A 25112-nucleotide genomic window follows, 5' to 3' on the forward strand; every position below is an offset into this window, starting at 1 on the left:
GCCCTCCCCCACGATCTCTGCAAGTGACCAGTTTATTTACTTACGTATTTATGGGGTTATTTGACCTAAAATAAACAATAGACAACATTTGCAGGACAAAGCGTGATTTTGAAATTAAAAATCAGACAGCGGGCAGCAGCTTCTCCTAGGAATAGTAGAGAGCGGGTCGGCCCTGCCTGGCCTGCGCAGTGTCCAGTTCTCTGCTGCGGCCGCCGTCCCCGCAGGCTGCCCAGGGTTTAGGGAGGTTCCAAAGAGTGGGGGTCTGGTGGAGGAGGATGCTACCAGGCCCTCTGCGCCAGCGAGACAAGGCCAGAGTTCTCCCAGCGGCAGTTCGGAGCGGCAGTGGGCGTTTGAGAGCACCTTCTACGCTCCCAGCGGGGAGCCTCAGCTGCAGCTGCATTGGCAAGGCCTTGGCTCAGAAGTTTAGCACTGCACAAGGTCCCCAGGCTGCTTCTGGCGGGAGGGAATGTCACCTGGTCCTGCAGGCACTCACCTCAGTCACTTGTCACTTCCAAATCAGGTTATATTCCAGTCAACAATATCAGCACACTCGAACAGCATGGTTTAGGAGTCAGGCTCCTGTTTGATGTACCAAGCAATCAAAGGAAAAAATTACTCAAACGCTTATTAAAATGGTAAGGAAGACTATTCACGGCTATTGTAACAGGGGCATCACAATAGGGGAAAGAGATTAGGCTCAGCTCTGTATTACAGCGAAGACTGCTGGGGGTTTATAGCCAAAGAGCAAAGTTCCTGGGGGTCAGTGAATGAAAAATCACTAAGAGGAGACATCAAGTGTAGAGGATTCTTGATAAACCCACTTAACAGGATTCTACTGAACTAGGCAAGGACTTACACACTGAGGGTGACAGATGAGGAATCTGAGCAGATATCAAGGATGATCAGATATCAAGGATGGGAGAATACTCTGGAAACTGACTAAGCAGGATTCTTGCTAAACTGGGCTCTGCAGGGAGTAGGGTGGCAAGGTCAAGGCCTCATGAAGAAAAAAGGGCTCAGAGGAGACTGAAGTTTGGTCGAGAGCCTGTGTCATCCGCAGCTCAGCCATGGTCCCCTGAGCCACGAGTGTACATTTCAAGACTCAGCCAGAATTGTCCATGCAGGGCAAGGGTGCCTTGGAAGAGAGAAGCGGGAGTTCGCCAAGAGAAAAGAACAACCCTGTCCTCCAGATGGCAACTCACTGCAGAGCAGTTCTGTGCTCAGGGAGGCTCTGTCTTTACTGGCCTGAACACTTCTCTGTCCTGTGTTTCTGCTCTCTTCTCTTCCAACCCCCGGTCACACCCTGTCTGTAAAGGACACAGCTCCGCAGGACGCACCCCTTGATCCTCCTCGGAAAGGCAGCTCCAGGGCACCAAATATGTGTTTCTGTTTATCTCCCTCCTGAATTCCTCTTTGAAAATTTAAGAGGAAAAAATGGCTCCCCTATTTTAATGGTTGACTTTAAAGTTCTGATTTTTCCATTTCATCACTTCCAGAATTTACCCAAGGCTACAGCTCACTTACCACTTTTACCTCACAGGGTGCGGGGGATGGTGGTGAATTTCAGTCCCAGAACCCAGCAAAGGAAAATGGAGGAGGAGGGAACAACCACTCCTCACTGACCACTAGGAAGGCCCCTTGCGGACACTGGCCATCCTGCCACAGACAGGACACCAGTGTGCCTGCAGCTCACAATGCCCTCGCCCCCTGCCAATGACAGAAGCCAGTGTTTGTGGAGTCAGATTGTGTCTCTGGAGGCAATCAGAAAGGGTAAGGAAAAATAAATTGCAGTGACTCAAATTCTAATATAAAGAGAGAAGCCCAGGAAGAAGACTCATGAATACCAAAGATAAAGCAGGATTGAGATTCACGTTTATTAGTTACAAAGAAACCATAAAATTGTAAGTAGGTGAATTCATCCATATACTATTTCAGTGAGTATTTTTGCTTAAGATCATACCAAAGTAGTTCGTTTTTTTGTTACCAAAAAATTATTTGCATTGAAAAAAATACGTTCATGCTGTCTTCCTTGCGATCCTACCCTCAAAATTCCATCCTCTTTTAAATGTCATCCTCTTCTTTATCTTACTTGGAATTCCAGGTGGTGTATCTGGCAGTTACACACAAACAGATTACTTTTATATGGCTTAACAAAGGTGTAATAGAATATTAAAACTAAGTCTATAAGAGAATTTCCATACTCAAGTACAGCCCAGATTCCATAATGCTAGAGCACATGAGTGAAAAGTCAACAGGACTCAATGGCCACGTAAAGACCAATATTAGGCATTTGTGAGTTTGGTATCATGTGTCCTGCACATCAGGTAATCCTGATAGGTAATAAAAGGAACACATTTTAAAAACATTTTTGCAGCTTTTTAGTTGATTCATTAAACTTGCTTTATTCATCAAAAAGTCAAGAAGTAAAAGCATAACAGCCATGATAACATTCAAAATAGCATTTTTGATGATGTTAATTATTTTTAAAGCCTTCAGTACCTAAAATTTATACATATACCTTCATATTCCCACCTCTAATACTTTCCTTGCATTAACCTGGAGCATACACAACTTTGAAAAGTCAAAAATCGAGATTGTTTTCCAGGGTAAAGATCATTGAAGGCTGGATAATAAGGATTTGCTGAGGTATTGCTGCCGCTGTTGTTAAGATCTCAGTCAATCCCTCCTGGTTGCTGAAGCCTGAATAAATAATAAGAATCTCTGGTTATTTGGTTATTTATCCTACTGTTCATCAATAATTCAAACTCCCACAAAACAGTCACTTATTGAGGTTATACATATAAATGTATGGTGCAGTGCTGTGCAGAAAGCATGGCCTATTAGCTCTAATTCACATCAGCTCCCAGACCGTACATCAGCTGACTTAGCTGAGCCTTTGTTTCTCATTCATAAAATGCCTATTATCATATCTATCTCACAGAGATCCTCTCACAGATAAAGATTACACAAGGCCTTCTGGGAAGCAGAGACAATTGGAAATTGAGGCTGAGTAAACCACAGATGTTCGTTGCCTCCATCCACTGCAAAACAGGATCTGGTTAAATGAGTTTGTGACCAAGTGACATGGAAAACCCTCAGTTATTAAGATATCTCACAGCCACTGGGCTCCCTCAGATGCAGAGAACACGTGAAAGCCCTTGGCTCACACATTGATCCAGGTCCAGTCAATCATGACTGGAAGAGCAGGACACAGGATCAGTTTCACTCAAACTAGATGGCTCAGGCTTGGGTCCACTCTCCCCACATGGGGCTTTTAGAAATGCCAGGCACTTAGGAGCTTCACAGTTTCCTCTCTAGTATTAATACTTATTATATTTCATCAAATCCAAGATATACCAATTGTAAAATGCACCATTATTTTATGCATCACTGATAATTTTATGCATCACTGATATTTTTCAAAAGGCACCCTGAATGTTATAAGAAGCTGACTGGTATCAGAGATGTTAGAATAGGATCTCAGAACTGATGAAATATGGTAATGGTTATGCAAATAAATAGTCATAATAGTAGTCAATAGAGGTGTAGTTCCTTTTTGCCCACTTCAAGGGAAAAGCCTGTGTCATGTTTATATCCACTATGGAACCTAAGACTAGATCATGATGGAATGATGGCAATAAAAAACATAACTAATATTTACTGAGCACTTTATTTGTGTTGCAATGCTGAAACTTTATATGAATTAATACTCAAGATAACTTGTGTTGGTTGTTTTGGTAAGTGCTATTATTCCCACTTTGCAGATAAGGGTACTGAGACTTAAAGAGAAGTTAAACATCTCATTCAACTTAGGAAGATGCTTGGATTACCAACCCAAGTCTATCTAATGCTAGATCTAGACCTTCTAAGCCACTATGTTACCCTGTCCTTAAGGACGGTCAGGTTGTGGATGTCAGGACTGCAAGGGCAAGTAACACACGCGAGAAGCTCAGGCCAGAAACAGAGAGAAGGATGGTCAAGAGTTTTGGAGATGAGGTGACCTTAAGAACTGGGTCATGGATTTTATGAGAGAACTTGCTTAAAATCTCCAACTTGAGGTCTTCTGACCAACTTTCTCATTCCTTTAATTTGGGAGTTAGGCTTTTGCCTCCAGGAGTCAGGGCTGTATTGGACACGATGAAATCAATGTGAGAACATTATTGTCTAACTCATGATTCAGGACCCAGTCACCTTGATGCACTGATTTTTTTTTTGAAACTTCAATTATACTTTAAAAATACATTTGATAAAAAGCATCCAATTTAAACATTTTCCCAAGTTGATGTTGAATAATGTAAACATTTCCCCTTCTATCTGAGACAGAAAAAATAAATACAAAACTCTTGAGAATCAGTCACCTTCATTTCCCTATTCCTTAATGATGTTCTGTAATAAGCTGTGAACATATACCTGTCTTTCTGCTGAGCCTCTTCCATCAGCATTTTACCATTAAATGGGAAATAAGGGTGGAGAAGGCTGAGGTAGGAGTACACAGATTACTGCAGGGAACAGAAATCAAGGGCATTGTCCAACTCCAAAGATCAGAATACAAAACTGCTTATTCTCTCAAGAATTAAAGCAGCATAACATTAAAAAAAAAAAAAAAAAAAAAACATAAGAAATGCAGCAATGGCTCCAAGACAGTGTATTCAGAAGCAAAGCTGACTTTTTACCATATTACCCTAGTGGATCCGTCACTACACCATTCGATACACGGGGTCACCAACTCTCAGGCTTCCAATTTTTTCCACTGAATAATAGATTCCAAAAAGCGGAGACAACTTGTATAATTCCCTCTCAGAAGGATCACACAGGCGGTAGCTGAAACAAGCAAAAATTCAATCATCAGACACAAGAAGGAAATAATAATCGAAATATTCTCAACAGAACTCAAGTTTGCCTTCCAACTTATTTATAAATACACAGCGAACCTTTTCTAAAATGTTGACAGAGAAGTCTGTGGACAATTAGTCAAACTGCAAATAATTCTAGCTTTTCTAGAAGTATCCTGAAAGTCTATGCAATTTCTCCATGGCTTCAGTTTCAGGCCAAAAAGAAAAAAGGTATGTGTACGTATAAAATAAATACTTCGTCTATATGCGTACCTTCGACTTCACAACTCATTGAAACAAATGCCCCTGAAAACACAAAATGGAATGGCCCTGAACTCTACAAATCTTCTGTTTAGTGCATTTAAGTACCATGCTTTCAACCCCCTCCCGGTTTATAAGCCCAAAGCTGGGGTTCACTGGTGAGCAAAAATTCAGACAGGCATGCAGTTGTCAGGTGGGTCTGGACTACTGCAGAAGTTAGTCTTTTCCCATTGTCCTGTCTAAAACAAATAATAAATTTCACAGCATCTTAAATAATTATCACTACATCTAATAGAATTGTAAATCTGAAAGCATCATGAAATAACCTCTTCTCTAAGCTAAACCCATTGGAAACAATCCACAAAACAGAGGAAAGAGAAACAAAATAGAATATAGCTCCAAAGAATGTTAAGCCTAAATTACTATCTTCATTGGGAACTAAAGTCAGCCAAACTTCTTTAAATAACAAAACAAGAAAAATCCTGGCCGGGTGCGATGGCTCAAGCCTGTAATCCCAGCACTTTGGGAGGCCGAGATGGGTGGATCACGAGGTCAGGAGATCGAGACCATCCTGGCTAACACGGTGAAACCCCGTCTCTACTAAGAAATACAAAAAAACTAGCCGGGCGAGGTGGCAAGCGCCTATAGTCCCAGCTACTCGGGAGGCTGAGGCAGGAGAATGGCGTGAACCCGGGAGGCGGAGCTTGCGGTGAGCTGAGATCTGGCCACTGCACTCCAGCCTGGGCGACAGAGCGAGACTCCGTCTCAAAAAAAAAAAAAAAAAAGAAAAGAAAAATCCTTAGCATAAAAAAAGCTCCTCAATAAAAAATTTCTGACAATTCATTACATTCATTTTTTTCTAATATTTCATTATGCAGTTTCAATTATTCTCATATTCCTTGATATTGATTCTAATGAAGGAATCTGAGTTGCAATAAACATGATTAAATAAAGTGTTTGAGGCCTAAATTTGGAAAGGCACATATAAATATTATTAAAAATTGATATGAGAGATATTAAAATTTCAAAATGTAGTATTATACAATTAAAAGTTTATCAAAGCTGGGCACGGTGGCTCATGCCTGTAATCCCAGCATGTTGGGAGGCAGGCGAATCACTGAGGCAAGGAGTTTGAGACTAGCCTGGCCAATATGGTGAAACCCTGTCTCTACTAAAAATACAATAATCACCCAGGCATGGTGGCACACACCTGTCGTCCCAGCTACTCAGGAGGCTGAGGTTGGAGAATCACTTGAACCCAGAAAGCAGAGGTTGCAGTGAGTTAAAACCAAGCCACCGCACTCCAGCCTGGGGGAAAGAATGAGAGTCCTCTCAAAAAAAAAAAAAAAAAAGAGTTTATCCAAGGCACTAGAGTATCCATCCGCGAAAAGAGAGAAAGCAACAGTGCTCTCATTAACCAACAGACACAATTCAGTCAGAAGGTAGAGTGGAAGGTGCTCCAGAGAGAAAGGTCATATCTTCCCTAAAGCAGACATAGGTAGTTCTTCCCTAAACCCATAGGTAGTTCTGGGGTGGAGATAACATTTAAAATACACTGGCCGTGGTGGTATTCTACCTCTTCAGGGTGTCCAGTGGCTCTTTCCTGTCTATGACTCCAGTGTCTGGGTCCACGGTGGTCAAAATACACCTGTCATGCAATAACCAAGGGTTAGGTGATGGTTAGGAACCAATGGGTGGGCCACACCACAGTCCTGGGGTCTAGCAAGGTTCATTACCTGGGGCATGCCATTATCTTTTTCACTTCTACACTGCCAATTAGGAGTTCATCCCAGGTATCCTAAAAGAGAAAGTTATCTTTTAAATGGAGGCTTCATTAGTCTCTGAGTCTGTTTATTCTTTGGCTCATATTAAGTATGAAACTATTATAGCAGAAGAAAGCAGCACAAGGTGACACCAAGAAATATCTCCCAGAAGACTCAAAGGGAGGCAGCATACTGGCAAGCTCAGGTCCACCTCTTGACTCCCAGTCTCAAAATCCTGATTCCATCATCACAGGGATGACAGATCTTCTATACGGTGCAGTTTGCCACGAGAGTCATAAATTAACAGAAAAGTCAATGTGTGGATATACAATGAGAAATGTGTAACTTGCAAGACAAGCCCACACTTTCCTTATAGCTAAGCTGCAGTGGAACCCAAGTTACAATCTGAAGGTTCTTTGAAGAGTGGGGACATCACCCAAGAGAAGGCAGTCATGATTCACACATTCAATGCTGCCACCTCCACAGACAGGCAGCCTGCTAATGGGGTCTTGATCCCACTGCCACTGACTGCCTTGCCTTCCCACCCTTGAACGTGGGCACCACCAACACTTGCCTCAGGGATGAACTCAATCCTCACAACTTTGAGGGAGGTGCTATCATGAGCCCCATTTTACCCAAAGAAATGGAGAACTAGAGAGATACAAAATTATCTCAAGGTCACACCAGAGGATGTAAAGCAGCTGGGTTTGAAATCTTTCTGATTCTGAAGGTAGGACTTTGAACCACCCAGCTTTTAACCATATATATGTTTATATGTGCACACACACATATACAGAAACATATATGAGGGATATAGAGATTGTATTATATATATAATATGATTTCTTTTTATAGACACACACATACACACACATACATATACATATATAAGGTGGTTATGTGGATTATATTGTAGGGAGGCAAAATATCACCTCTACCCTCTTAGGGTTTTTGGCTGGGCCTGATAATTAAATTGACATAAGATAGATCAACAGAAGAAATGCACACATATTTGTTGAATATAACTTTTATGTGGCACAGGAACCTTCATGACAAAATGAAGATGCAATTAGAGTTGAACACTTACATACAGAACTGGGCAAAGATGTGGCAGGACTAGGGTACTTAACGGAGTAGAGAGGGACAGGGAAGATGAGGATTGGTTTGACGGAGTTTGTACAGATTTCCCTCGGCCTCAACTTTCTGTCCTTGATAATAAGCATGACATTTTCCTTCTGGTACTGGGAGACATCTTTTACACAGGAATTTCATCTCCTGCTTATAAGAAACAGAAGGAAGGGCAGAGGGATCCTCTTGCACCTCTGTTTTTCAAGTGTCCTTAACTCAAAAAAGTCAATATGCTGGAGCGGCATGTTTGGGGGTCATGTGATCTTAACTCCTTCAATATTACATATACATATATAATATGATACATGATATGGTTTGGGTCTGTGTCCCCACCAAATCTCATGTCAGATTGTAATCCCTGTTGTTGGAGGTGGGACCTGGCGGGATGGAATTCAGTCATGGGAGTGGATCTTTCATGAATGGTTTAGCTCCATCGCCTTGGTGCTATTCGTTCTCGCAATAGTGAGCGAGCTCTTGCGAGATCCGGTTGCTTAAAAGTGTCTGGCATGTCCCCTTAGCTCTCTTGCTCCTGCTTCTGCCATGTAGGAAGCTGGACCCCCTTTGTTTTCCACCATGACTGGAAGCTTCCTGAGGCCTCCCCAGAAGCAGAAGCCGCTATGTATCCTGTACAGACTGCAGAACCATGAACCGCTTTTCTTTCTTTCTTTTTTTTTTTTGAGGCAGAGTCTCACTCTGTTGACCAGGCTGGAGTTCAGTGATTCAATCTCAGCTTACTGCAATCGCAACCTCCGCCTCCCAGATTCAAGCGATTCTAGTGCCTCAGCCTCCTGAATAGCTGGGATTACAGGCACGTGCCACCACGCCTGGCTAATTTTTGTATTTTTAGTACAGATGGGGTTTTGCCATGTTGGCCAGGCTGGTCTCGAACTCCTAACCTCAGGTGATCTGCTCCCCTCCGCCTCCCAAACTGCTGGGATTACAGGTTGTAAACTACCGCACCCAGCCTAAACCTCTTTTCTTCATAAATTATCCAGTCTCAGGTTTTTTTTTTTTTTTTTTTTTTTTTTGAGACAGAGTCTTGCTCTGTCGCCCAGGCTGGAGTGCAGTGGCGCAATCTCGGCTCACTGCAAGCTCCGCCTCCCGGGTTCACGCCATTCTCCTGCCTCAGCCTCCCGAGTAGCTGGGACGACAGGCGCCCGCCACTGCGCCAGGCTAATTTTTTCTATTTTTAGTAGAGACGGGGTTTCACCATGGTCTCGATCTCCTGACCTTGTGATCCGCCCGCCTCGGCCTCCCAAAGTGCTGGGATTACAGGCGTGAGCCACCGCGTCCGGCCTCAGGTATTTTTTTATAGCAATGTGAGAACAGACTAATACATATATCCAGGCAGATTACAACTTTTTGATTTTACGATGCGTTTATTGGGAGGTAACCCCATGGTAAGTCAAGAAGCATCTGCACACACGGAAGGGGTGTATGTAGAGCTATATAAAGGTTGCAGGCCCCTCCGTGAATAGGGAGGCCATCTGTATTCTTTATCTGTAAGGCACCATGCCTGTCTCTGCTGATACCTACTGATTTAAGGTTTGAATTTCACAGGGCAATCCTCTGTCCAGGTCTCAAGGTAGGAGGCATCGGGATACGGGGCCTCACTACTGCCTCCATAAATCAACAGCATAGACTGTGAGTCTAAGGAATTTAGAGAAAAACTCGTCTCAAGTTAGGAACCAAAGAAACCTATTCCTACTTACCTGGCTGCTTCGCTTGTGCAGGAGGCATAAGAAGTCTGAAGTCTCTGCAGGAGGCAGAGCAGGGCAGCGGGTAGGGACTAACCCCATAACTTTTCCCCCTATGCCGCTGATGACTAGGCCATGTCTGGTCCTCCTTCAGCGGCAAGCCAGCCCTTCCAACCCCTTCCCGCGCCTACAGTGGTGCTTCAGCAATGCAAATGGTTCTCCAGTACCTACTGGGTCTTCAAAACTCAGAAATCTCCTACAGGGCATGACCACAGCTACAGACTGAAGTAAGGAGGTCTCCATGAATGCACTGGGTTCTAAATCGTCCTTTAGAAAACTGCTGCTTTGTGGAAATAAACGCCACGTTCCAACTAACCAGTTGAGGATAACTGTGTGTACACATCGTGGGTAAGGAATGGAATCGCCATGTCCTACTCAGGACTTATTACAAGCACTCCTAGCCAGTAACTTATTGCGCAAAACTACAAGACAACCACAGCGGGTGGCTAACCCACTGGCAGATAGTGACCTCCGATGGAGTGTGACCCAGGAAGGCAGCTACTGTACTGGGAAGTGAGGACCGATGGGTAACCTGGCCTAAAAGGCGGCCAGGAAGCCTGGACACCTTTCACCACACGAGGGCGCTGCGGACACAGGAATGGGAGCCGACCCAGCCGCCTTGTGCTGAAAGCACCCAGGCTCTCCAAGTATCTTCGGTTCACTTTTTGTTTTTTTCTTTCATGAGTGCTGATGAATTTAAGATTTCCAAGCCACATAACGGTGGCAATTCTGCGTCGTTATTATGATAGAAAGCAGGCACAAATTCAGTTAGTCATCTATTCTCACTGTTAGACAACCGCAAGGCCCCGTTTAGAAGAGCAAATTGTCTGGGTTTGTTAAGAATCGTCTGCAGCACCCACAGATGCCAGCTCTAGTTACTTCCTAAAATAGTAATCACCACATATAATCATATATATTCTAACCCCAATCTGATCATTGTCAGCATTTTGGCGTAAAGCATTATTTGCAGTTTAAAAAAAAACCCTATGCTAATTAAGTTTAAATGCAATTATTAATTCAGTTATTAAAAATGATACATTTTATACTATTAAAATAAATTTAATAACGCATGGAGTTAAAATTTCCATTATATTCTACTAGACATACATAACAGTGAAATAAGCTGTTTGGTAAGTTCCAGTGTCTCCTCAAAGGAAGACACACACGTGACCAACAAGCATATGAAAAAATGCTCAATATCACTGATCACTAGGGAAATGCAAATCAAAACCACAATGAGCTACCATCTCACACCAGTCAGAATGGCTATTACTAAAAAATCAAAAAATAACAGGTGCTGGCGAGGCTGTGGAGAAAAGGGAAGGTTTACATACTGTTGGTGGGAATGTAAATTGGTTCAACCACCGTGGAAAGCAATCTGGGGATTTCTTAAAGAACTTAAAACAGAAACGTCATTCAACCCAGCAATCCCATTATTGGGTATACACCCAAAGCAATATAAAGCATTCTACCACAAAGACACACGCACACGTATATTCATCATAGCACTGTTCACAACAGCAAACACACGGAATCAACCTATGAACAGTGGACTGGATAAAGAAAATGTGGTATACATACACTATGGAATACTATGCAGCCATTTAAAAAAAAAAAAACATGAGATTATGTCCTTTGCAGCAACATAGATAGAGCTGGAGGCCATTATTCTGAAAGAATTACTGCAGGAACAGAAAACCAAATACCACATGTTCTCACCTATAAATGGAGGCTAAATATTGAATACACATGGATACAAAGAAAGGAACAACAGACACGGGGGCCTACTGGAGGGTGGAGGGTAGGAAGGGGTGAGAATTGAAACACTATCGGGTACTATGCTTATTACCTGGCTGACAAAACAGCCTGTACACCAAACCCCCAGCAACACACAATTTACCTATATAAAAAACCTGCACCCGTACCCCTGCACCTAAAACAAATGTTGGAAAGAAAAAAATAAATAAGTAAATAGGTAAAGAAAAAGATTCCAGGGTCTTCCCTAAACACAAAATCAGCTCGAGACGCTTAGTGCGCCCCCTGCTGGTAACCAAGCTTTCCGCAGTCTGCCGAAATCCAGGTCCCAATGACATTTACTTAGAGCGATGGGATAAAACCATGGAGTTTCCCAGATGAAAGAAGCAAGGAAAGGAAGAGGAAAATGCAAGGAGGAGGGGGAGTACTATACATAAGGGGCTCAGCCCTGAGGAAATAATCCTGAGAATTTGCTATGAATGAATGTGTGCACATCTTGTAAATACTAAATTAAGACTAGAGGGTTTTCCATCACAAGCAGCACCCAGAGAGAGAAGTGAAATAAGGGTGGGGCGGGTGGGTGTTGTGGAACACACAAATGAGGGTGTTTGTCTGTTTGAAACCTTCATTAGAATCCATATAGGCATTTGCCAAGCAAAAAATTAGATGTACGAAACTTAAAAGGTGACTACTAACGGAGAGTCTCCCTTCCTCTTTTCCTGTCTCTCTCTCCATAAATGCATACGTATGTGTATACACACACACACACACACACACACACACGTCTATACAGACACACAGATGCATGGCTATATCCATAGAGAGGAAGTAGATACAGATGTAGAGAATATATATCTCTACCTATATAGTCCATCTCTCTATGTATAGCCAGAGAGAGAGAGTGCAGAGTCAGGTGAAAATAGAGGCCAAGGCAAGTTCTCAAATACCAGCTGGCACAGAAGGCCAAGACCTCTGAGAGTGAGGTGGAAAGAGCTTGCATGGTCTGCTGTGGCAATGGGCGATGAAAGAAATCACTTGGAAGAGCACAGATCACAGTAGCAGTTCAAATTAGATCCACGGCCACCAAGCCTCCGGGAGCCTGTTCCTGGAGCCTCCTGCCACCGCCGTCCAGGCCCCTTCATCTGCTTCATCTCAGTTGCAGGATTGGCGCCTCCCTTTCGCTGCTCCTGGTTTTCTATGCATGTGTTTATGATATTGTGTTGTACACACAATTGTTAGAAGCAACTTTAAACTATTTTGTGATAAATCGAGGGAATAATAAACAAGACTGTTCTGTTTCTAAATCCATAACAATTTTTCTGACTTGGTATCAGTGACTCTACATGATTATAGAAAGCTCAAAGTCACCTACTGGAGAGTCGCTAAATATGCATGGGACACATGTGCAATAATCATTATTCAGGTATTTCAAAAGGGTGTGCCCAGTCTAGACAACACGATATAACCTCGTCTCTACCGAAATTACACAAATTAGCCAGGTGTGGTGGTGTGTGCCTGTGGTCCTAGCTACTCAGGAGACTTGAGGCAGGAGGATGGCTTCAGCCTGGGAGGCAGAGGTTGCAGTGAGCCGAGATCACGTCACTGCACTCCAGCCTGGGCGACAGGGTGAGACCCTGTCTGGCAAAGAAACGAGGATGTGAGTCTACATGTAGTAACACTGAATACTTTTCAAGGTGTCACTGAGTGAAAAAAGCACAAGGCACATTTTAGGTGTGTGTGTTTATGTATAACAGAGAACAATTCCATTCACATAAAAAATCTGTATACATAGTTATGTGTACACATTTATAGCAATAAATCTGGAAGGCTCCTCACCAACACCTAAACATTGTTTTTCATAATAAATCTTGATTTTTTCTTTTGCCTTTTTTGCTTTATTTTTTATAAGAGGTATAAACCCAGCAGCACATCTTAAAAATAACTTTTGTCGCCGGGCGCGGTGGCTCAAGCCTGTAATCCCAGCACTTTGGGAGGCCGAGACGGGCGGATCACGAGGTCAGGAGATCGAGACCATCCTGGCTAACACGGTGAAACCCCGTCTCTACTAAAAAATACAAAAACTTAGCCGGGCGAGGTGGCGGGCGCCTGTAGTCCCAGCTACTCGGGAGGCTGAGGCAGGAGAATGGCGTAAACCCGGGAGGTGGAGCTTGCAGTGAGCTGAGATCCGGCCACTGCACTCCAGCCTGGGCGGCAGAGCGAGACTCCGTCTCAAAAAGAAAAAAAAAAAAAAATAACTTTTGTCTAGATAGTTTATCAGATTCTCTCTGACATCAAATACATGATGTCTTTTCCAACACCAATTCTGCAATTCTCTGATACCAACTGGGTGTCCAACAATTCAACCCAATTCTGACACTCACTACTAGAAACAAGTAGAGATCCCTTAGGTAAGTCCTACAAGACTGCCCCCCATCCCAGATGCCAGCCAAGTGCAGGCCAACCATGCTTCTCACCAACCGGCTATAAATTGAGGGTTCCCACAACCCCCTCCTAAGGTTTGACAAGTTTCTAGAATGACTCCCAGAACTCAAAAAAGGCTTTACTGTTGTTCCCGATTTATTATAAAGGATGCAACTCAGGAACAGCCCAGTGGAAACGCTGTCTAGGGCAAGGGATGGGGACGGGGGCTCTCTGAGTTTTCATGCCCTCTCTGGGTGCACCACCCTCCTAGAACTTCAATGTGTTCTCCAACTTGGAAGCTCTCCAAACCCCATCTTTTAGGGGTTTTTGGAAGTTTTATTTCATGTAAATGATTGGCAAAATCATTGGCCATTGGTAACCGAACTCAACCTCCAGCCCCTCTCCCTTCCCCTGAGGTTAGGGCTGGGTAGGGCTGAAAGTCCCAACCCTCTAATCATGGCTTAGTCTTTCTGAGAACCAGCTCCCATACCAAAGCTGTCTAGGGACACCCCTCTTTCCCCAAGAGTCATCTTTCTAGCATAAAGTCAGGTGTGATTGAAAGGGGTTTGCTGTGAATGACAAAAGAAACTCCTCTCACCCCTGTCACTCAGGAAATTCCAAGGGCTTAGGAGCTCGTGCCAGGAACCAGAGACAAAGACCAAATATATACTTCCTATTACACCAGAGTTAAATGATCTCAAACCAAAAGTTATTTTTTCTATTCTTAAGACATACAAGCTAATGAATATTCCTTAATGTCATATTTCAAAATTTAATCACTCTTCTTACAAAGAAAGACCATGCCATGGTTCCTGCATTTGGATCCAGTTCATATCAAGCAAGTCTTCAGCATCCACTGCCCCCAAACACACACACACACACGCGTGCACACACACACACACACGCACGCACACACACACACGCACACCCACACACACCCTATCCAGAGTGCCTCTTTCTCACTGGGATCCTGCAAGTCTGATGTCCTGACCTCAGCTGCAGCCCTCTACCTACTGAAGTCTTGATCCCACTTGGCCCTGAGACCCTTGCAGGCAGACACAGTGAGGTCGTCTCTGTTGTCTTAGCATCTATCTCAGAGATTAGCACTAAGGAAACAAACATTTGCTGCAAATATGAATATTTCAGAATTTGGGGACTAAGACAGGATGCCATACACTAAGAATTACCAACTTAAATAAGACATTACTTTTCACTTAACAAATTAGTAAAAATTATAGCGATGTCGGCAAGAGGACAATGAAAAGGGCACGTTTATGCTCACCTTGAGGGAATACAAATTGGTACAAGGTTTCTGGAAAGCAATTTGGCAATATATACAGAGAGCCTTTAAAATGCTGCATTAGCATTTCCTAAGAATACTTTTGGAAATGTAGATACCGACCATTTTACAAAGCTGCTCATTATTTATGTAAGAGAAAATGGAAAACAACCTAAATGCTCAATCCTAAGGGAATGGTTAAACAAGTTATTGCAGAGTCAGTCAGCCCTGGTTCCAGACTCCCTGGGCTTTCTCATGACTCCATGTTTGAACGGCACTGTGTGGAGACCTAGTGTGCTTTATCCTTCAAGGATAAGTATCCTCACATTACACAATAGCTGGTGTACGCTCCTATGGAATCGCATGAGACACATTTCTGTAAACCAATAATGTGCCTGGACTGCTTTTCAGCACGCTTAGGCATATTCAATGTGCCTGGAGGCATCTGCTGTTTGGGACATTTGGACCTGGAAAATCCTAGCAGAAGAGAAAGACAGAAGCCTAAGGCTTTTTTTTTTTTTCTTTGAGACAGAGTCTCACTCTGTCGCCCAGGCTAAAGTGTAATGGCACGATCTTGGCTCACTGCAACCTCTGCCTCCCAGGTTCAAGCAATTCGCCTGCCTCAGCCTCCCAAGTAGCTGGGATTACAGGCATCCACCACCCCATGCCCAGCTAATTTTTGTATTTTTAATATAGATTGGGGTTTCACCATAGTTGTCAGGCTAGTCTCAAACTCCTGACCTCAAGTGATCTGACTGCCTCGGCCTCCCAAAGTGCTGGTATTATATGCATGAGCCACGGTGACTGGACTGCCTAAGTCTGTTTTAGAAGCTGGCTTCTGTTCTCTGGAGACCACCTACTCTTAAAAACACCAGCAACAGGCTACAAAAAGGGAATCAGAGCTCGAGACGTAGCTGTGTTGCTCTGAAGTGTATTCACTGGTTGGGACATTCTGCAGGGCTGACGTGGGTCTGTGTGTTCCACTCACATAGCAGTTTCCTCTCAGGGGAGGTTATGGCCACGAGAATTTTAGTGGCTAATGGACATCACACATCCTAGTCTCCCACTCCGGGCTTGACTGGGTGTCTCACATGACCAACAGCGGAGGTTGGGAGGGGCAGCTACCAATTGAATTGCCAAAGGCAGTAGCCTGGGCTGTGCTGGATTGCTTTTCAGCACACTAAGTCCATGCAGTGACTCACAGTCCTCCAGAGGACAGCGAGAGAAAGGTATGGGGGGTCATGGTCTCCGAGATCACTCCTGCCTACCTCCACTCTGCCATGTCTACTCCAACATCTGTATTTGAAGGGCTTGTCTCTGGGGTAGCATTGTAAAGTGAATGACCACTCCTTACAAGTGATTGATAAGTGTGAGTTCATGTATCACACACACACGAGGGGAATACCATGAACTACCGTCACTGAAGACACACTTCCTCTTTGTTCTGAAATATAATGTATTTAGAGTAGATGAGACCTGATAAACACAATTCAATGGCCAAATTCTTGCCTCGAATTCAGTTCAACAAGGTCTCACACAAAGCCTTGTTCACTCAGGACCAGGAATAAACTAGAAAAAGCATGGTGAAGGAAATCTCAAGAAATAGACTTTAAGAGACTGTTAATATTAAACAAGCTCACTTACAAAAAAGCTAGAACACAGCATGTGCAATATGAGTTTTTTTTGTTTGTTTGTTTTGTTTTTGTTTTTGTTTTTGTTTTTGTGAGACGGAGTCTTGATCCGTCACCCAGGCTGGAGTGTAGTGGCGCGATCTCGGCTCACTGCAAGCTCTGCCTCCCAGATTCACGCCATTCTCCTGCCTCAGCCTCCCGAGTAGCTGAGACTACAGGCGCCCGCCACCATGCCTAGCTAATTTTTTTTTTTATTATTTTTTTATTTTTAGTAAAGGTGGAGTTTCACGGTGTTAGTCAAGATGGTCTCGATCTCCTGACCTAATGATCCGCCCGCCCCCCAAAAAAAAAAAAAAGCCAATGCAGTGGTTCTATCAGAGAGGGGTTCTGAGAGACATTTGTGATAAAGTGCCTTTACCGACCACACACACACACACACACACACACACACACACACAGAGAGAGAGAAAGAGAGAGAGAGAGAAGAAAGTGCCCAGGGAATTAAACAACTTGAGGGCTGCAAAGAGCCTTTAAAGTCCCTTGGTAGAACCTGTTAACTTTAAGATCAGAAAATCATGCTCAGGGAGGTTAAGGCCAAGCTCATGATGATTTAAGGGCCACGCTGGTCTCCAGGCACATCTGTAACTCCTGCCAGTTATGACTTTGTTCCCCAGGAAAACCCTAGCCCAGAGGTTCCCACCACTGGCTGCACACTAGAAACCCCAGGGGAGCTTCAAAAGCTCCCTCTGCCCAAGCTGCACCTGAGATGGAGCCACTAGTGTTGTTTAAGGTTGTCTGGTGGCCCGATGTGCAGCCAGAGGGAGACCCACGGGCCCAGGCAGATCTCACTGCAGATCTGCTCTTAATCTGTCTTCCGCTGACTGCCTTAGCTGCAGACTTTCCAGTGGTGTCTCGCTTACTCACTGGGTGTAGTGATGAAGAAAGCTCTGTGAGGCTGTGTGGAAGGTACCCCCAGAAGCATCTCCTCCTTCTCCTTGATGAGAAAGAGGCGAAAACCCTGTAGTACTTGGCTGTGCCGTCTTCCACTCCCTCTTGCCCAACCCCTAAAAGCCCCTCTGGAAAATATTTCAAATGACTCAGGTGTAATCAAAACAGCAAATGTAGAAGGAGATCTCCTTAAGTAAAGGAGTTCTGTTGGCAAATTCTTCAGAAATGTGAATGTATTCCTACTCCATCCACTCCTGATCTCTATCCTCCTGTTTTAATCATTGGTGCTTTTCCTAATCAAGGCAAACCTATCCAAGACTCCTGCTGAAGTCCGCTAACAATATATGCATGTCAGAAGCTCCCCAGATGAGGACATGGAACTTTCACCTTGAAAGGCATGCCACAAACGTCCGCAGGGAGGGGACACCTGCACTCCCCAGGCCCCTGCTTGGTTCTTTTCATTAAGAAAGAAAAATGACTTTCAGACGCTTTCAGCTTGCTTCTAACAGAGATAATGAACATGAAATTCAGGCTAATCTTCATTATGCCAAAGCTGATACCTGTTCTTCTTCTCCGTTTTTTCTACTGAGCACAATTGTCCTGCTTCTTTCAGAGGGCAGCCCATGACATCCATGACCCCAGCCCACCCACGGTGCCTGGGGCCCAATACAGGTTTGCCAAATGACCTGAAAATGACTTTAACAAGGTTGCAGAGCTGATATTCATGGACTTTTGATAGCCAGCCAGAGTGCAAGTCCTCACTTGGCCACACACTGGCTATGCGACCTCGAGAGCAAGTGACTCAACTCCTCTGAGGCTCAGTTTCCTCATCTGAAAAAGAAGGATCAAAACATGACCCGCCTCAATGGCTATCAAACATTTTCCACCATGGCCCACAGTAAAAATTACATTTTACATTGTTTCCTAATACTCTCTCCTGTGTACACAGGAGAGAGTTTTGCAAGACAATTCTTAACCCTTCTATATATAGTTTACTCTGATATCTTTTATTCCATCCTATTCTTCTTTTAAAAGTGTTAGTCAGGACCCACTACACTGATATTAGAACCCAATAATGGGTTGTGACCCACAGTCTGGAAAGGGAACTAGAATTAAATGTGATAATGCATGTAAAGGGTTTGGCACGGTGCCTGCGACCTAGTAAGTGTTCAATAGCAATGAGTCATGATTCTTGCTGTTATTTTTGTATATTGTTATCATTACTGCTACTTCAAGAAATCCCTGAAGCCTGGTAGAGACTGCTGTTCTTATGCCAGAAAAGAGACTCGTTATCTCATACCCTAACCCATCCAAACTCAGGTTCTGCGGACTGAAAAGTCTAGTGATCATGATTTACAAAAACTGTGTTTACAAAAACTGTGTTTACAAAAACAGCTGGAAAGGGTAAGACTGGGAGGACCCAATCCACACAGCCAGTACGCAGTGAGGCTCAGAGTCCAACCACAGCTGTCCAGCTTCAAAATCTCCCTCTCTGGAAGTTTCCTGGAGAAGCACTTCCTGAGTGAAAGATAACACACCAAGAGTTTTCTGCAAGCTTCTCCACAATTCTTTCCTAATGTGGAGTGAGGACTGATACAAACAAGACATTCCATTAAAAACATCAAGTTTAGCTCATCAGGACAGTGAGCAAAGTTCAGTAAACACTGACCCCACAATGGCCAACTACAGAGATAGGGAAGCATTGGTCGATTTTATTATTTCTAAACTTCATCATGCTGCATTCCCAGAACTCAAGCACACCACACTGACCCAAGGAAGCAGCCTTCCAAAAATTGCGTAAGATTCTCAGCTACATGGACAAAGTACAGAGTACTTTAGGCCACAAACAGTAAATGTTACACAATACATTCTCCTATTACTCTGTGTTTTGGCAGTAAATGATGGCCTGAATTTCATGATGAGGTTTGCTAATTTTTAATGATGAATTGGCCTATTAAATATGTACAGGTTCTATCATTTTACTTGAATATTTAACAGAGTTCTACTCATTGAAAGAGTTACAGTTTTGTGAGGTACCAGGTAGACAGGTTAATGCCTTAGGCCTTTAACTAATGGCCTTCCTAATTTAAGGAAGAATACATCAGCAACATTAGCATCATTTAATAAGAATGATTTTTTTTTATGTGCATGGCCAGAGGACTGTTTCAGAAAAATCAGAGTATTCTACCTTATTTGCTATTTCTGTAAGCCCATCATAGTGCAGGAACAAAATGACAAATGGACTTGGAGGCACAAATTCATTTAAGAGTTTATTTCTCTCACTTTTAATTAATTATTTTTTTGTAAAGGTGGGGTTTCACCATGTTGCCCAGGCTGGTCTCGAACTCCTGGACTCTCACACAACCTGCCCGCCTTGACCTCCCAAAGTTCTAGGCCACGCCTGGCCTGTTTTTGTTTGTACTTTTATTTTCAGTTTATTATTAAAAAAAAAGAAGAAGAAGAAGAAGAAGACTCCACTCTGCCTAAGAAAGTAGGATTAGGTTTTCATTAGCCTTAGGTTAAGTTTGACAAGTTATAGGAGAACAAAAATTAGAGGTTGGCAAGGTACAGGAAAGCAAAAACGCTTCAGCCAAGGACAAGAGTGTCTTTTTTTCTTATTTCCTTGGCTCAAGATCTTAAACTAAAATTAATACCAAAATAATCTGTTCTTTAGTGGAAACAAATCAAGAAACATTTTATTCCCTAAAAGAAAGTTTCTCAGAAAATAATGGAAGAATTACAGGATTCCTGTGGAAGAACTGTTGCTTCATGGACTAATTTCTATTCCCCGAACTATTTCCATTCCAATCTTCAGTAACATACGTTCTTAAAACAGAGCATGAATTTCATTTGTTGTTTACCAAGCATTTAATGAATCCGATTGTATGTACATCCTACTAGACAATGTGGGAAACTAGAACTGGGAGGGGCAGGTGAGTGTACTAGGAAACCAGTGAGGCTTGAGCCTCAGGCCCCTTATTTGCACAGAACCTTTCAAGGCCTTGAACCTAATTTTATTTTTGTTAATTTTATATATTTTTGTTAATAATTTTATTTTTTTCTTAAAGGGACCCCCAAATTGTATAAACTTCAGGTCCCACCAAGTCTAGATTCATTAGTTCCTTCCATCAGGAAACCAGTCTCCTGAGTATATCAGGGGCCTCTTCCTCTCTGGCATTCTCCATTGCCCTCCCAGCCCCGATCCCATATCATCTCTGACCCCCATGGTCCCTGCACTCTCCTAACTCCGTGCTTCTCCAGACACTGTGGGCATGAGATTCACCTGGGATGATGCTGCCAGTGCAGAGGTGCAGGCCTTGTCACAACGCTCATGTAGATTTCAGGTAAGGCCTACTAATCTGCACTTTAGAAAAAAGACTCTTAGCCAGGTGAGGTGGCTTATGACTATAATCCCAGCCCTTTGGGAAGCTAAGGTAGGCAGATTGCTTGAGTCCAGGAGTTCAAGACCAGCCTGGGCAACATAGGGAGACCTTGTCTCTACAAAAAAATACAAAAATTAGCCAGGCATGATGGCATATGCCTGTAGTCCCAGCTAGCTGGGAAGCTGGAAGGCTAAGGTGGGAGGATCACCTGAGCTGGGGAGTTTGAGGCTGCAGTGAGCCGTGTTCGCACCACTGTCCTCCAGTCTGGGTGACAGAGACCTTGTCTCAAAAAAGAAAAAAAAAAAAGACTCTCTAGTGATTGGACCTGGCCTTGGTATTTCTGTCTCAGGCTTCCCTGCCTTTCAATGAGCATTCAAGAGAGTTGCCAGAATAATATGCGCCTGGCACGCTGTACAGGCATTCAGCAGATATTTGTTGGAAGAATGCAAATCATAATTACTCCCTTGCTCAGAATCATTGCCAGCTCCTCAATATCCACAGTATAAAATCCAAACTCCTTGGTGTGGTGGCCTCCAGCCAGCTCCAGTCCAGCCGCCCTGACATTTCTCCTTTACCCCCATGCTCCTGTGATGCTAAAACGCTCCCAAGCACCCCTTTATTCATGGCCTCTCATGCTTCTAGGCCTCCCAACCACCTGTCGCCTTTACCCATAAAGACCCTCCTCTGACCCTGGCCTGCACACAGTCCACGCAAGTACCGGGTGAACGGCATTGCTTCCGGGGAGCTGGACCTGACCCCTCCCCATGCCCAGGCCTCCCTTCTCCAGGCAGAGTTAGGCAGTTCTACTTCTATACATCTCTGGTAGCTTCTAAGTATGTACACAAAAGCACTTCTGACACTGGGCTGTCATTGTGTCCTGGCCATGCCCCTCATATTGGAACATTCTGAAGAGCAAGATCCATATCTTTTCATCTGTATCTGGGATCCTACAAACCATGCCTGACCCATAATAGATTACTGAATTTTTTTTTTTTTTTTTTTTGAGACGGAGTCTCGCTCTGTTGCCCAGGCTGGAGTGCAGTGGCCGGATCTCAGCTCACTGCAAGCTCCGCCTCCCGGGTTTACGCCATTCTCCTGCCTCAGCCTCCCGAGTAGCTGGGACTACAGCTCGCCCGGCTAGTTTTTTGTATTTTTAGTAGAGACGGGGTTTCACCATGTTAGCCAGGATGGTCTCCATCTCCTGACCTTGTGATCCGCCCGTCTCGGCCTCCCAAAGTGCTGGGATTACAGGCTTGAGCCACCATGCCCGGCTACTGAATTTTTAAAATTAACAAAGGCACAGAGGAATTCAACTAGATAACAAATGACAAGACAACATCATCAAGTAGACAACTTCTGTATACATTGCTATTGCTCTTTCCCTTTTTCTTTTTTCTTTTTTAATAGACAGGTTCTCATTCTATCACCCAGACCGGAGTGTAGTGGCACAATCTCCGACCCCGGGCTCAAGCCATACTCCCACCTCAGCCTCCCAAGTAGCTGGGACTACAGGCACGCACCACCATACCTGGCTAATTTTTGTATTCTTTTAGTAGAGATGGGGTTTTGCCATGTTATCCAAGCTGGTCTCAAACTCCTAGGCTCAAGCAATCCTCCTGCCTTGGCCCAAAGTGCTGGGACTATAGGCATGAGCGCCTACAGCGCCTGGCAGCTATTTTTCAAATTATCAGATAATACAGAGTGCCTACATGTATGATGATTTATACTAGGCTCAGCGCAAAGGTTTATCCTAAGAACAATGTTTATCAACAAATTAAGGGCTGGGCACAGTGACTTATGCCTGTAATCCAAGCACTTTGGGAGGCTGAGGCGGGTGGATCACCTGAGGTCAGGAGTTCAAGACTGGCCTGGCCAACATGGAGAAATCCCATCTCTACTAAAAGTACAAAAATTAGCCAAGTGTGGTGACACGTGCCTGTAGTCTCAGCTACCCTGGAGGCTGAGGCAGGAGAATCACACAAACCTGGGAGGTGGAGGTTGCAGTAAGCTGAGATTGTGCCACTGAACTCCAACCTGGGTGACACAGTGAGACTCTGTCTCAAAAAAAAAAAAAAGGCACATTTTACTCACACAAAAGGAAGTACGGTCATTCAGGGGAGCAAAGAATTGAGAGGGTGTTTAAGAGCCTCTCCTCTCAGAATTAACTACTTGGGATCTCTAAATTAGAATTGTCACCCCAGCTCTACAGATGCTGGAGTTACAAGTTTTGTGTTCTAATGCCAGCCACCATTTATCTGCTAGGCAAAGTGTATAACACCTCTGAGCTTCATTTTCCTTATAAAAAGGAGACAGTAACACAAATTTCACAGGATTATTGTAAAGATCAAATAAAGTAATTTATCTGAAATGATTATTTAGCTCAATGCCTAGCACCCAGTAAACACCCAATAAATGGTATTTGTCACTGTTACTTCCACTACTTGGAAAGTTTAGCTTACCCCTCAGGCTTAATATGATGGCTAATGCTTCTTATTATAAAGCAACACCCAGCTATATGTATATTACGTACAGAGTTCAAGGTTTCTACTGGGTTCTGATGCAGTTTTCCCTTAAGACCACAAAGGTGTGTCCTTGAAAAGGGTGGAAATTTCTGGCTCCAACCCCATAAAAGAGCATGTACATGCCGTGGGAGAGAACTCAGGCCACAGCATGGTATGTCTCCAGGGGCAGATTGCCTGTGTCCTCTTGGTCTGCACTTTGGGGCATGGGGCTTCTAAAAGTCTCAAATCTTTGAGAGCACTGCTGAGTGATAGAGAAGTGGAAAATGGCTTTATCTTTCTCCTTTATCTTTGCTTCCCTCAGTTATCTCTGTGCTATGATTACATATTCCAACCTCAGACTTGCTATGATTTCAAGTTTTGACTGTTTGCTTTGGGGCCCAAGCATTAACGGGTGAGAGCAACGTGCCCCCGCAAGGCCGAGGCCGGCGCGTTGATGGCACAAGCAATGAGTGATGGCAGCAGCAATGAATGAACGACTCGACCTTGGCGGATCTGAGTTGGCTCTGGCTACAGCAGAGTTACCTTAGCACCGCGAGCAGCACATCTGAGCACGATGCACAGAAGCAGTGCGTCACTTACCTCCTCAAAAGCATCACAGCCGGTCACCACGATATTTGGCCTGAAATTCTCCATTTTCATTTTCTTCTCGATCCTGGTATTCAGATCTACCAGGGAGGCATCTGTCATGATCAGGAGCGGGCAGCAGTCTGGGTAGGCCACCTTGCCAAGAACACAGGATAGTCAGGCCCCCCCCACTCCACAAAATGGCCTAGACCAACTGCAAAGCTAAGTAATGTCCAGAAGCAAAATCACTTCAGTGCAGAAGAGGGGAGCGGTGTTCAGGAAGGAGAGAGACGTGACTTTGGGCTTGCAAGTGGCCAGGAACTGGAGCAGTCCGTGTCCATACACAGGAACAGGGCTGCAGCCAGGGCCAGCTCTGGGCCAATGTCACCCACCACGCTTCCTCTTCCTGGGTTCCCACTCCCACTCCAGCAGCGACCCCCTTCCCACATCATCCTCAAACAGCGAGGACCTACTGCCAATCAGCTATACTCCAGTAATAATTTCCTCAACAACACCATTCACTCACTAGGCATTTACTGAGCGCCTACCAGGCACTGTTCTAGTGGGGAAACAGCAGTAAAGAAAGCAGATAAAAACCCCTGCCCTCAAGGAGCTTGTAGTTTAGGGGCTACTGAGAGAAACTCCCTGAGGTCCTTGTATTTTAAACCTTAGCTCATGGCAGAATCAGAGGCTTTGGTCTTTGGCTCAGGGGACAGTTTTGCTTACGGGGAGGCGCCTTGCCAGCACCTGAAATAAGCACACCTCACAGATTGTGAGGGGCAGGTCAGAACAAAGCCTGCTTCTGTAATTCCAGGAAACTTGGATTTAGTCCCGAACAAACTTCTCACTTTTGTTTCTCCAGCCAGTT

General features: G+C 44.1%; 1 protein-coding gene across 4 annotated transcripts in view; it reads right to left on the reverse strand.

Annotated features, from left to right (window-relative positions):
• Nucleotides 1-1850: 1850 nt before the first annotated feature.
• MARC2 (mitochondrial amidoxime reducing component 2) overlaps nt 1851-25112 on the reverse strand; it is a 37124-nt gene continuing 13862 nt past the window's right edge. The window contains exons 4-8 of one of the 4 annotated variants that reach the window (XM_025367337.1): nt 24260-24400; nt 6830-6891; nt 6670-6741; nt 4682-4821; nt 1851-2700 (exon numbers count right to left, since the gene is read on the reverse strand). In XM_025367337.1, coding sequence (XP_025223122.1) covers nt 4698-4821; nt 6670-6741; nt 6830-6891; nt 24260-24400 — 399 coding nt within the window. In that variant the 3' untranslated portion in view covers nt 1851-2700; nt 4682-4697. Of the gene's footprint in view, nt 2701-4666; nt 4822-6669; nt 6742-6829; nt 6892-24259; nt 24401-25112 lie in introns of all 4 variants that reach the window. The other 3 variants (XM_025367328.1, XM_025367347.1, XM_025367356.1) reach the window with 3 other exon arrangements.

Source organism: Theropithecus gelada, chromosome 1, assembly GCF_003255815.1.
Source record: "Theropithecus gelada isolate Dixy chromosome 1, Tgel_1.0, whole genome shotgun sequence".
NCBI classification, from domain to species: domain Eukaryota; kingdom Metazoa; phylum Chordata; class Mammalia; order Primates; family Cercopithecidae; genus Theropithecus; species Theropithecus gelada.